This window comes from Diospyros lotus, chromosome 3 (assembly GCF_014633365.1).
Source record: "Diospyros lotus cultivar Yz01 chromosome 3, ASM1463336v1, whole genome shotgun sequence".
Classification (NCBI taxonomy): Eukaryota; Viridiplantae; Streptophyta; class Magnoliopsida; order Ericales; family Ebenaceae; genus Diospyros; species Diospyros lotus.
In genome coordinates this window covers 37,227,609-37,240,058 of record NC_068340.1, presented here as the reverse complement: position 1 = coordinate 37,240,058, position 12,450 = coordinate 37,227,609, and the positions used below count along the sequence as shown (strand labels likewise).

The following is a 12,450-nucleotide window of genomic DNA, read 5'->3' as shown; positions in this document are numbered from 1 at the left end:
TTGAATTACCAAAATAAGGGGTATTAGTTAATCCCTTGCAATATGAACGAAGTGGGTTATTTCTATTACTATCATAAAAAATTAAAAAAAAAAAAAAAACCTTGAAGGATGAGTTGAAAGTACAAAATTATTTCAATTTTCATAACTTTCAACATTTCATCCAATCTTTTATTAACTTAAACATTAGACTCATGTTATCTTAGTCAAGCCCCTACATGATATTTTTTGTTTTCTTTTATGGAAGTAATTCAAGTTTTACTCAGTACTACAAGCAAATCAAGACTCACTCAAATCTTATAAATTTAACTGGTAACTGACTTTTGCATCGTTGACTAACTTAGATTATTAACAAAACCTTCCACGTTTGAGAATGGATTCTTGATACTGCTGCTCTGCTACTGCTAGTAGATGGAATGGAGAGGACTATTGGATGCTCATATTAGGAAATATTGAAGGGGATAAATTCTGTGCCATGGACAATGACAAATTTGCATTGAACAACGAACCATGCTGGCCTTTCCTCAACTTGATATTGGGGTGGTAACAAATGTGGTATTTTGGGCCAATTTTTGTTGCCCTGGGCCATGGTCCATGCAACTATATATGGACCACACTTACTTGAGAAGCCAGAGTTGGCTTCATTCATCATTCCAAATCCTTTCGTATTCTCATCATCAGAGTGCACCATCTTTTAGGGTTGCTTGAGTGAGTTCTTCAACTCGCACCAATTAAATTTAGGTTCAATCGGATTGCATCTCTATTTCAGAGTTTACGGTGCATAAAAATATTAAGATTTATAAAACTTTCAAAATAAATTATTAAAAGAATGCTAGAACAACCACTTAGGGAAATGAACTAAAATTTTAATAAAAAGACAATTAAAAATAAAAAATAACCTACCCGACCCAATAAGTCGATCCTCCTCTTGCACTGCCGCCAGAACAAAATAAGGTTAATCTTAGGACCCATATATATGTACTTAATTAGGGGAAAGGACTTAATTTATTGATGTAATTAGTGCTACAGATATACCAATATTCGAATAGCTACCTAACCACCCACAAGTGACAAAGCAACGCAAGACAAGGAGATATGAATCCATTGCTATCCCTTATGATATATATAAATATATTAATTTACATGCATTATTGTTCTATGTAGAAAGTTTTTCCCAGTCTTCTGGACGTGATGATGCCCTTGCTGTTGTTGGCTGCTATTATTAGAAGTTCACCTACTGTTCCCCGGTACGTTGCCATATAGCTTTCATATAAAGAGATTTTACTAACGAGTGTTTGTGGGACACTTGTTAAGATATACTTAATATATTTATTTATTATTAATTAATAAAAATATTTAAATTTTAAAAATAAATACATTAAATACACTTTAATTAACCAATATTCTAAAAACACTTGTTAACCAAACCCTTTGTATAATTAGCGGTGTTTTGCCCGTGCTTGATATGTGTGTGTGTGTGTGTGTATTTATACATGCCAATAGGGGTTTAATTGTTTAAATAAAAGGTTCCACTTCCAGTAGGGTTTTAATTAAGAAAAAGAAAAGTTCCAAGGGGCTCTGCCGACCGGGAGAGCTCTCTTAAATGCGCGCCACCCCCCCCCCCCCCCCCCCACCAAAAAAAAAAAAAAAAAAAAAGAAAAAAAAGAAAGAAAGAAAAGTTGCGAAGGGTTCAAGTTTCAACTATTGCCATCCCAATCCTGTCAATGTGTCAATGTCTGCCGCCACAAAAATGCAGGTTTTTCATCTACTTTTAAACTATTTATATCGTGATTCATAAAGTTGTTTAATAATAACAACTTGTATTGATTTTTTTTTAATATATTTCACTGACTCTGAGCTGTAAAACAATTTATGATTATCGATCGTTTGGACATAGAGACTAATGTAGCAGATATCAGTGGCCATAAGATACTAATAATGTCGTCAATAATTGTCCGGATATGGTCACTTCATGGATCTTGTTTTTTGTTTTTTTTTTCTTTATCGTGTTAGCTTTGTGTCTCAATGTGTCTTTGATTTCTTTTTGCAAATCACAATAAATAAGTGGCCATGACATGTCCATCCAAACAACTTAAATCTTACCTTCTTTACTGCCCAGAGTCCATGTCTCAATGCACAGTGATTTCCTTCATTGAATCTTTTTGAGTCCATTTTTACAAAGAAAAAAAATCTATGACCTTCATCACAAAATAGAAAAACAAAAAAAAGAAATAGAGGGGTCACGTAGAACATAAATTGGATAGAGAATTAACAATCGCGTGTGACCGTAACATTGGGGTAAATAATTAACAGAAAGAAACTTACAATAAGCAAAAGAAAATACCATAAGTAGAGCTTGGAGATCCCTAAAAATGGAGGATTTATAAACAATGGAAGTGGATGTGGATGTGCCAAAAGATGTCTTAAAAAAATGCCTGTACTAGAGTTCATTTTTCACTATATTATTTTATTCTCGTTCATTTTTTTTTCAAAAAAAAATAAAAATTCCATGAAGATATCTAAAGAAAAAACCAGCAGGCATGTGGGATGGGCGCCATTGGTGGATGATCTAATACCTCAACAACCATATCTCCTTAATTTTGTCAGCTTTGTTCCACGCTTAAGAACTGAAGCTTAATTGATTAACATGCAATTAATTAATGTTAATCTCTTTATATTCCATGTTTCCTTTCACCAAAACAATATATGAGTTGGTGTTTCAGAATCCTTAACTATAATTCTTTGCCAAAAGCAGACGTACATTTAGCTGCTATATATATATAGTACCCGTACCGCCAACACCATGCACAAATCAAGAAGAAAACCATGCATGAAATATGAATAGTGAATCATTGGACAATTTTAGGGTATACTCACTCCTCTTTATTAATTATAATTATATTCTTGTTCTGACTTATATTGAACGTACCACATCATTTTTAAGTAAAAATTGTCTTGTTTTGGATAATTGACCAGTCCATAAATTTTATTTTCAATCAATAGTTACTCAAATGTGACAGTGTTTTGCTTAATTTACATGCATCGGGATCGTTTCTCTCAGAAAAAAAAAAAAAAAACAAGAAAAGAAAAGGGTAGCTAATGGATTAGTTGAATGGGCACATACTTGGCCTAAATAAAATAATGATCAGATTCTTGAATACAGCTTCCCATAACTTTGATAATGCAATTGAACTAAACCGGAAGGTATGAAGACATATCCACTTGTTGGTTACTTTATTTGAGACAGCTCCATACTCTCTACCTGTACAGATGCTATTCTCATTTCCATTTGAACTCACTTTACCACTAATACATGTACACATATATTATAAGTACTTATAAGAAGTTTTATTTTAATTGACTTCTTTTTGGTCTTCAGTGTAGAAATATTAATAAACTAATGAATTAATAGGTGGGGTGAGCTTTCTTGGCAGATTGCCGAAATCAAAACTAAAGCAAATCAAGAGCTCTATAAGAGGCAACTGTATATATATATATATATATATTAATTTCAGTGTCGTACATGTAACCACATATATGCATAAATATATTATATATATTCTCTCTGCTTCCATAAGCTCAAGTGGTAGAATAAAGAATGTGTCGAGGATTTCTCTCCGCTGGCAGAAGATATGACATGATTCTTATTAATTAAGTAAACGTCGTCGTATGGTCCCAATGAAGACCACGTAGTCCTGCCGCTAAAGTATGGTATGCTGTCTGCTTTCATCAGTGGCCTATATATATCCCCGTCTTCCTCAATCCCAATGAATCGTGATTGCTAAAAGTTAAAAACGCTATTAATTGATCACAGTAATGCTCATTGTTATATTTTATTTTAATATTTAAATATTTTAAGAATTTTTTAGCGAGCTATATTTAATATATTTTATTTTTAATATCAAATATTTTTGTTACTTAATAATAAATAAATTAGATTTTAAAATATTTCACCAGCTAATTAAAACATTTGAATGCTGAATTAAATGATTTAAAAATAACATAAAACACATATTTTAAAATATGATATATTTATTATTAATTAATTACAATTTTTAATACTAAAAATAATATATAATAAATGTATTTTTTTAAAACAAAATCTTTTAAGACAATAATTAACTTTACCCATTCGTCATATATGTCTATCAATTTTTAAGTACCTTATTAAGTGTATATAATTTGTTAAGTTATTACTTATATTTATAGTTTATTCGCGATACGCCTAAAAAAATAGTGATTACAAGTTTCTTACCAAAAGTAAATTATTAATATTAGTTATTCTCCAAATGCGATTGGTTTGTAGGTCCTATTTTTGTTTTTACTGTATAAATTCGTAACTCAAGCGTGTAGAGTCCTGTCCCTCATCTCTGAATCTTGTGTACAGATAATTTTGTTAGAAGTTGCAACGTTGTGGTGATGATTCGACGAAGCTGAGCCTCTAGCTGCACAGGAGCTGGGCGATGCCCTGGACTGGACTTACCAATGTGAATAAGACAGGTCAGGTCCTTAATTTTTTCTCTTTTCCAGATCCAATCTACGAGGCCTCTGAAGAAATCCCAGTCATATTTATGACAAGTCTTTGCGGTCTTTTGGATTGGGTACGTACCGAGGAAAAAGACATTTGGGTGTGAGTGAGTTAAAAAATAGCTATTTGAATACAGATTTGTTAAATTTTTTTATTTAAATAATATTTTTGAAAAATCAAAAGGTTAAGGTTAGGATTTGAGGCAAAAAAACAAAAAAGTCTTGAGATTGGACTGACTTAGATAGAGCGGTGGAGAGAGAAAAGACAAAAGATGAGAGGGCGAAGCAAAAACAAAGGTGTAACAAGGGAGTGTATAGATGACGATCGCTACTAGTATCGACCCCAAGGCAGAAGGGGAATCGATCGGCTTCGAGTACCCAATGACAGAGAAGGTGTCCACTCACTCCGTAGGAAAGTCCTAAGGAAAAAAGGATTAATTGTTCCCAAACATTCTCATTAGTTGATGATGTGCTTAAAATTAAAAGGAGCAAGATTTATTATATAACATCAACATAAAAACAAGCCGTGAAATCAACCAAAATTGAACATTGTTCTGAGCAGCAGCTTCTTTGCTTCGTGTGTTTGAGACTAATGCGAGATTGATAATAGCTAGCACCAGACATGATGATAGCAGTGAAGAAAATGTATCTGCCTTGAGCATGTCCTAATCCACTCTAATTTTGTTTCCTTTTAATAATGGTTGTGTTATTAGATTACTCCCCCGGTAACTTTTATCAAGTGGGAAAAAAAAATTCAAATTTAAAAATAAAATATATTTATTACACTTAAGATAAAAAAGAAAAAGAAAAGTAAAAGAAAAACCTTTTACTTTTTATTTTTACTTTTTGTTTTCTTGGCTAACATGGTCACTTCATCATGCTTCCGCTGCAGGGCCATTCACAGTCTAGCTAGCCCCAACAAAGTTGGACAATAATAGCACTGGACACTAGAGCACAGAGTGGAAAATTATTGCGAGTAGTGTTTCATTTGATTTGTTTAAGCTAATATATGTCCAGTAGGAAACAAGCGTAGATGAGTTGGTTTGCAGTTGTTTAATAACAGTGGTGGCACAAGCAAGCTCTAAAAAATGGCCAGCAAGGTCACTTCTATTATATATATATATATATATATATATAAAGAGACTGTGTGAGGAATCTTGACATTTGTTTAGGGGGTCATCGATGATCCCCATATCCTAACAAACATATCTTGTCTTCATCATGTCCATTGATCCACAAGAGGATTATCAAAAACCTAATCTGAAGCTCAAATATTGTTGTCCTCGGTCAATGTTTCCCTTACACCATGGCAACGATGAGCTGTTGTTTCGGATCCCTTCTATTCCCTGCCAACAGGGCACAATCCAACAAGATCAGATCTTCAGTCAGGCTTCACTGGAGATAACTAATCTTCCCACCAAAGGGAAAAGGCCACCAAAGTTATCAGCCATTCATGGTCATGACTATTCCAGTACTGATGGCAAGCAGAAGAGAGTCATGCACAGAGAGATAGAGAGGCAAAGAAGGCAAGAAATGGCCAACCTTCACGCCTCACTGAGATCTCTTCTCCCCCTTGAATATATCAAGGTAATTAAGAAGCTGTATTTTCTGTCTTTTTAACACACACATATATATAACCAGCCCCTTGGAACAATCCTGTAAATGAATCTTAAGAAACATGCATGAATGAATAAATAAACCTATAGGGTATATATGGCGATGGTGTTTCAGGGAAAGCGTTCGATGTCGGATCACATGGAAGAGGCTGTGAATTACATCAAACACTTGCAGAAGAATATCAAGGAACTGGATGCCAAGAGAGATGAGCTAAATAAGGTGCTGAATTCAAGTGTTCTTCCTCTGGAAAGAGGAAGCTCAAATAATTGCTCGTCCAGCAGTGTCACAATCCGCTCATCATGTTGGGGAGGAATGGAGATTCTTATCAGCAGTAGAATCAGAGATGAAGGTTTCCCCCTTTCACGAGTGCTCGAAGCGCTGGCCGAAGAAGGACTGGATGTTGTTAGCTGTGTTTCGACAGATTTAAACCCTAAGTTACTCCATATCATTAGATCAGAGGTACTGTTGCTGAAATTAATACTACTTCGATCGGTTAATTAATGATGGTTTCGGGATTTTGTTTAACTAAGGTTTCGATATCATGCTTGCAGGGTCATCCTTCGGGCATTGATCTACAGATGCTGCAAGAGAAACTGACTGATGTTATTAGTATAAATTTAGATTAGTAAAGGTTTCAAGTAATAGTTTATATTGTTTGGGTTTTGAAGACGGTTGCTAGTTAATATTAGGCTAGGGCTTTCATGACCTGAAGCTAATTTGTCTTTTGATCTGAACCTTGAATCTGAATTCTATCCCCAAGAATCTGATCTTTGATTAGATGCAGGTTTCCTCTTCAAGATGCTTAAATGAAAGTCTTCAGAATACCACATGTTGCTGAGGTTAATCGTGCGCATCGGAGTACACAAATAATTTCTAGGAGTAATTAAGACTATATATATATATATGCTGATACCCAAATTGCGATTGCTGTCATCCTGATCCAATATTGAAGCGAAATAGATAGCAAGATACATGCTGACCCTGATACCCAAATTGCGATTGCTGTCATCCTGATCCAATATTGAAGCGAAATAGATAGCAAGATACATGCTGACCTATATATATATATATGTATGTATATATATGCAGTCTTGAAGAAAAATGCTTTTATCCAATTGTTGTACTAATTAAAGCTGCTGAGAGATAAGGTGAAAGAGATGAGTCTGAGCAGTATTTATTGGGGAATTAATGTGTTGGTCTGGAAACTACTAGTCTATCCATGGCTCAGTTTTCACATTACTGCACTTCTGCCTGCTTCACATTGCTTGTGTTTCCCTCCCTCCCCCAACAAAGATAGAAAAAAAAGAAGGGGGGGGGGGGGGGGGTGTGTGTGTTCCATAGTGCAACAGTAGTAATTTACTCCTTTTTTAATTTCCTTTTGTTCTTTTTTTATCCTTTCAGTAGTGAGCTGTGGAACCAAGCCCCATTCTTGATAGCTATAGCTAGGTTCTTGCAGCCCATTTTCCTTAATTCTCCCCACAAAGCCAATCCATCTAGTTTAGGCTTCCTAGAGATTTTGTAAGTTCTTTTTCTTTATATATATACATATATATATATCTCCCCTGTTGAAAACAAATTATCTTAATTATATGCTAAACCATGCATGCAAATATATTTGTAGATGGATTGTCCAATATTAGTTCAAATCATAATTTTCTTAGTCCATTTTTCTTATGATATTTAAGAATAACGAACGGTTCATCTCGTGTGTGTGTGTGTTTATCATCATGGTCTTTTCCTTGTAGAAGTTTGTGTAATGACAGCATATAGTTAACTTTCTTATTTAGTTAAACCTCTCTAGTTGATAAAGAGCTTGGTCCTCTAGATCGAAGGGGTTGAAGTTATCTTAGTTATTATTTTATTTCAATGATGATTGGACAATTTAGGAGAGAGTGTTGGGCCATTTAACTAAACATTAGGAGATTGATGGAGTTTCGTCAACCACGTATTATTCATAGTCACAGGAGAGGGCTCTTTTTTTTTCCTGATTAGGCCACCAAGCACAAGCCTTCTCCTACAAGTCTATATATGTTTGAAACCCTTGTGTTCTGACATGGAAAGCGAACTAATGCATGTAATCTGCATGCTGTTTTTTTTTTTGGATTGACAAGCTTGGTGCCTGTTTACATGCCTGCTCAGACCGTCTGGGGTCATCTGCTTATCTTCTTTCGAGAGGTAAAAATTAATTTGCTTAGTCTCATGACTTTACAACAGCTTTGTGCACTTGCAGTCATTCCCAGAATGCTAGTTTCAGCTTGCCCGTGTGTGTGTTTTGACTTTTGATCATTCTTGAGAGCACCTGGAGATTAGTCTGGAGATTTATCCTAATTGATCTTGTTCTACACCTAACCAATCTCTGTTGTCCTTTTCTCTCCATTGCAGGCTCCAGCCTTAAGAACTTATGTTTCTAGAACAAAATAGAGAAAAAAAAAAAGGCACAAGGCTAAGAAGAGAGTAGATATGCACCAAGGCAAACTCATGCTCGACGGAGGAACAACACAGAGTTAAACGGCCAACAAAAATAAAACCAGAATATACATATATGTAATGAAATATTTATATGCATATATGTACCATAATCTTTATGAATATATAGTGAAATTCTGTTGGTGGCCGTACGAAGCACAATTGATCGAATGGGATAACTATTGTATGTTTTCTATCTTCGTTATGTTTGTAAAGGCGAGTAAGTTCACTCTGGTCTTAGATCATCATTTGAGTTTGAGAACATTGCTTGCATATGCATACTGAGTACTACAAGTTGCAATATTTTCAACTTTAATTCGCTTTGTTTTCGCTGATTTTTCCTCTTAGAGTGAGCATCAATCTTCAGGATTGGAACAAGCGAAAAATATATTCATTACTGTTCAATGGTGTCTCTCATATATATCAAAATTATTGAAAGAAAAAGATGTGAAACCAAGGCTTAATTATAATTGATAATGTAAGAAATTGACCATCGATATATTTTAGGAAGACAAGTCAATTGGCTGAGACCATGGACTGCTCTGAAATCAAAATCAAGTAATCAGACCATGCAAGAAAAAAAAATTGTAAGGACTGTCTCGAGATGTATTAGTAAAGTTACTTTAAGACTTAAGCTAGATATTGAGCCAAGATAAAGAGTATGGAGGGCAGTAAAGCTTGGGAAATGCTTACCATGGAGGGTCACTTCAATTTTTCTCTTAAGTTTATATAACACCCCCAAATTATTTCTAAAATATTTGAAGGTTGAAGGAAACAAATTTGCACTAAATTTTGAAAAAAAAATTAATTAGTCAAGTGAGTGGTAATTGGAGATCCTGCATTGATAAACTAAATTGAACACAAGAGTTTAGATAGAAAAGTGAGGTCATTGGAGATAAACACTTAGAAGAATAATTTTTAGTGAATTTGAAAAAAAATAATGAAAACGAAAGGTCAAGCAATTGAAAATTTTGAAAACAAGATATAAATTATAAAAGTTGACGAATAGCCCTTTTCAAAAAAGGCTTCTCAAATTATAATGTGAAAACACACTCTAAAGGAAGGAGAGTTTCAAATTAGATCTTGATAATCTTTATCAAATAAGAATGATGATCATAAGAGAATCTTAGGAGATTTATCTCAATGCTACTAACTATCGTTATCCTTAATTCCCTAAATTATAGGAAAAGTTTTGAACTCCAATTAAAATTATAGGGATAAATCTTAAGGGATATTTGTCTTATCTCTAAATTGCTAAGGAGTCCCAATTTGGTTGTATCCTTCATTGGGATTATTGTGAGAATCCATGTTTCCAATTCTTATCAACTTGTAGATACTTAACAAGATCATTTGTTTATAAGCTTTGGCTAGACCCTCAAAAGTTGAACACTCGCGTCAAGACTAGCGTAAAGGTTAGTGAGATTGACTTTGATCCACATATGTAGCCAATGAGACTGAGTTTTGTTTATGTAAACACATATCACACATATTAACTTTAAAAACATCAATAATCATCAAGTTAAAACATGTTTAATGGGGTTAGTAGGTATTACTATACCCACTAAACAATTTGTTAATAACACTCCACTTCCTAATATAATCATGGCACAAAAATGAGGTTTGAAATAACAATATTTTTGTGCAAATAACAGTCCCCTCATTAACAATCTTCCACTGTACGTGATTATTAAACTAATACATAGACATTTTGGCCTTTTTGATTCCTTGACCTTTTAATTTGATTTGACTTTTATCCTATATACATTACTATTTAAGAATAATGATAAATCTTATGAATTGATTATGCGAACTGATGACAATTAGAATTTAGAAGTTAAAGAGTTACCTTTCACACTTGTTCACACAATCTCATAACATTTATTATTCTCCTTAAGACAAAAGCAAAAAGCAAACTAGGGACATTGACAATTAGTTGCAAGAATATTATTGTAGGTCTTCAATCTTTTCTTGAAAATGTTATTTCGATAAGTATTTTAAATAGTTAATTATATGATGTTCAGTATGAATGATAAGTTGTTTTAAGTAATTAAATTATTTATTATAAAAATAAATATACAAATAATTAGTGCCGATTGCTTCATAAAATGTTATAATATTATGTCTAAATAATATTCATGTTTTTTCTTTCTATTATATATGCTTGGCCTTCAAGTCTCTGATTTGGGCGGAAGGAGACGACGGTGAAGGCCATGCCTCTGTTTTGTTTCAGCACATGCATATTAACCACTACTTGCGTCATCTTCTGATGATGTTTGCAAACAGTGGTTAATTTGCACCATCTTCCACACCCAAAAAACACTAAAAAAGTGAAAAACCAAAGCAAAAGTAAAGAAGGATCAATGTGCCGACATTTAGATTAGACTTTCGAGAAAAATGGGTTGAAAAAGCTAGAATTTAGTACTGTACAAGAATATACTTTCTCCCGTCAATGGTGTGAATGCCATCTACATCAATACAAGGATGCTTGCTTTTTTGTGACGTTTGGGAGCCATTGCCATAATATTTCTTCACTTTTTTCTCTCGTCCACTTTTTAGATATTTCTCAAATTATAATTTTCCAAATTATTGTAACAGGTTACTTTAATTATGTAAAAATAGATTATATATGCAATAAAAGAAAAGAACATAACAAATGAATATGGTGAAAATATACCCATATATATATGTGTGTGTGTGAATTAGACAAAAAAAAAGAAGAGAAAATGTCATATATATATGTCTTCACACCTTTTTAAAGGAGAAAAGATTGTTAGTTTCTCTCGTAGCTATCAATATTATATCTTACTTAGCGATATTGATTACTGTTGATAGGCATTTTAAGATTATTGACCTTTAACGGACATCTAAGATTTGATTTTTTTTTTTTAAGATCTAATTTTTGTTTCGACTTTCAAAATTTAATTTGAGAAAAAGAGTAATATCCCCCACGGTAAGGTTGAAATTAGACGGGGACCATTTAAATACGGAATAGTGAGTCTACTAAACTTTTATTTTTAAACAATTACTTAATGAAATAGAGTGCATGTACCCTTTCATGCATACATAAATATTCCGACTAATTTGATTTTTATATATTTCAATCTCTTAAGCTTTTTGCTAAAAAAAACTCATTAAAACAAAGCAACTTCACTAGCAGTATTAGAAATAAAAAATTCTAGAGATTATAAACTATTGGATAACCCCACATAGTGGGATAAAGGTTGGATATGTTGTTGTTGTATTATAAACTATTGGATATGAAAAAATAAAATGAGAGAAGAAAATAAAAAATCAAAAACAAAACAATTAACAATACAAAGCAAAAGGAGAAACAAAAAACAGAAAATATATATATATATATATATATAAAACACTAACGATCGAACAAGAAGTTTAAAGTCAAAGATTTCTACGATAATCATTAATTACTGTGTAGATTATACAAATGTGTTCCTCGCTCAAATGCCAGTTGAGTGAAAAACAATTGTCTGAAAGTTAATTAAATGGGGAAAGGTTTTGCAAAAACGAAAAGGAAAAGAAAAGATATATATTCCAACCTGGTTTGTCGGAGAATGTGGACAAGACCATCTATTATATATCTTGGTGCATGTGTTGTTCATTTTCACATCTTTTTGGCCCCATTTACAGATCACTCTCTTTTGGAAGATGATTAGGGAAAGCAGCTTGAAAAGGCCAAGTTTCAATCTCTTGGCGCTGTTCATTTAGCGGCCGTAGAAGAAATTACTTAACAAAAAATAGAGTGAATAATAAGTCATCACATTTGTCACATGCTTGGCGGCTTCAAGAAGTCAAGTCTATATCTCTCGGCACTGTGGATGTAAC

The 12,450-nt window shown here is 33.2% G+C and overlaps 1 protein-coding gene across 1 annotated transcript; it reads left to right on the top strand.

Annotated features, from left to right (window-relative positions):
- The first annotated feature begins 5,655 nt into the window (after positions 1-5,655).
- Positions 5,656-6,938, top strand: LOC127796386 (transcription factor bHLH36-like). The gene is made up of 3 exons (XM_052328488.1): positions 5,656-6,111; positions 6,256-6,600; positions 6,693-6,938. The coding sequence occupies exons 1-3, from the start codon at positions 5,746-5,748 to the stop codon at positions 6,765-6,767; spliced, it is 786 nt and encodes a 261-aa protein (XP_052184448.1). The 5' UTR covers positions 5,656-5,745; the 3' UTR covers positions 6,768-6,938.
- The last annotated feature ends 5,512 nt before the right edge of the window (positions 6,939-12,450 follow it).

What these genes read in the sequence shown, in the direction of transcription:
- LOC127796386 (XM_052328488.1), top strand. Translation starts at nt 5,746, where the DNA reads ATGTCCATTGATCCACAAGAGGATTATCAAAAACCTAATCTGAAGCTC. An exon ending in TCCCCCTTGAATATATCAAG is followed by an intron (nt 6,112 to 6,255) that starts GTAATTAAGAAG and finishes ATGGTGTTTCAG; the next exon opens with GGAAAGCGTTCGATGTCGGA. An exon ending in TCCATATCATTAGATCAGAG is followed by an intron (nt 6,601 to 6,692) that starts GTACTGTTGCTG and finishes TCATGCTTGCAG; the next exon opens with GGTCATCCTTCGGGCATTGA.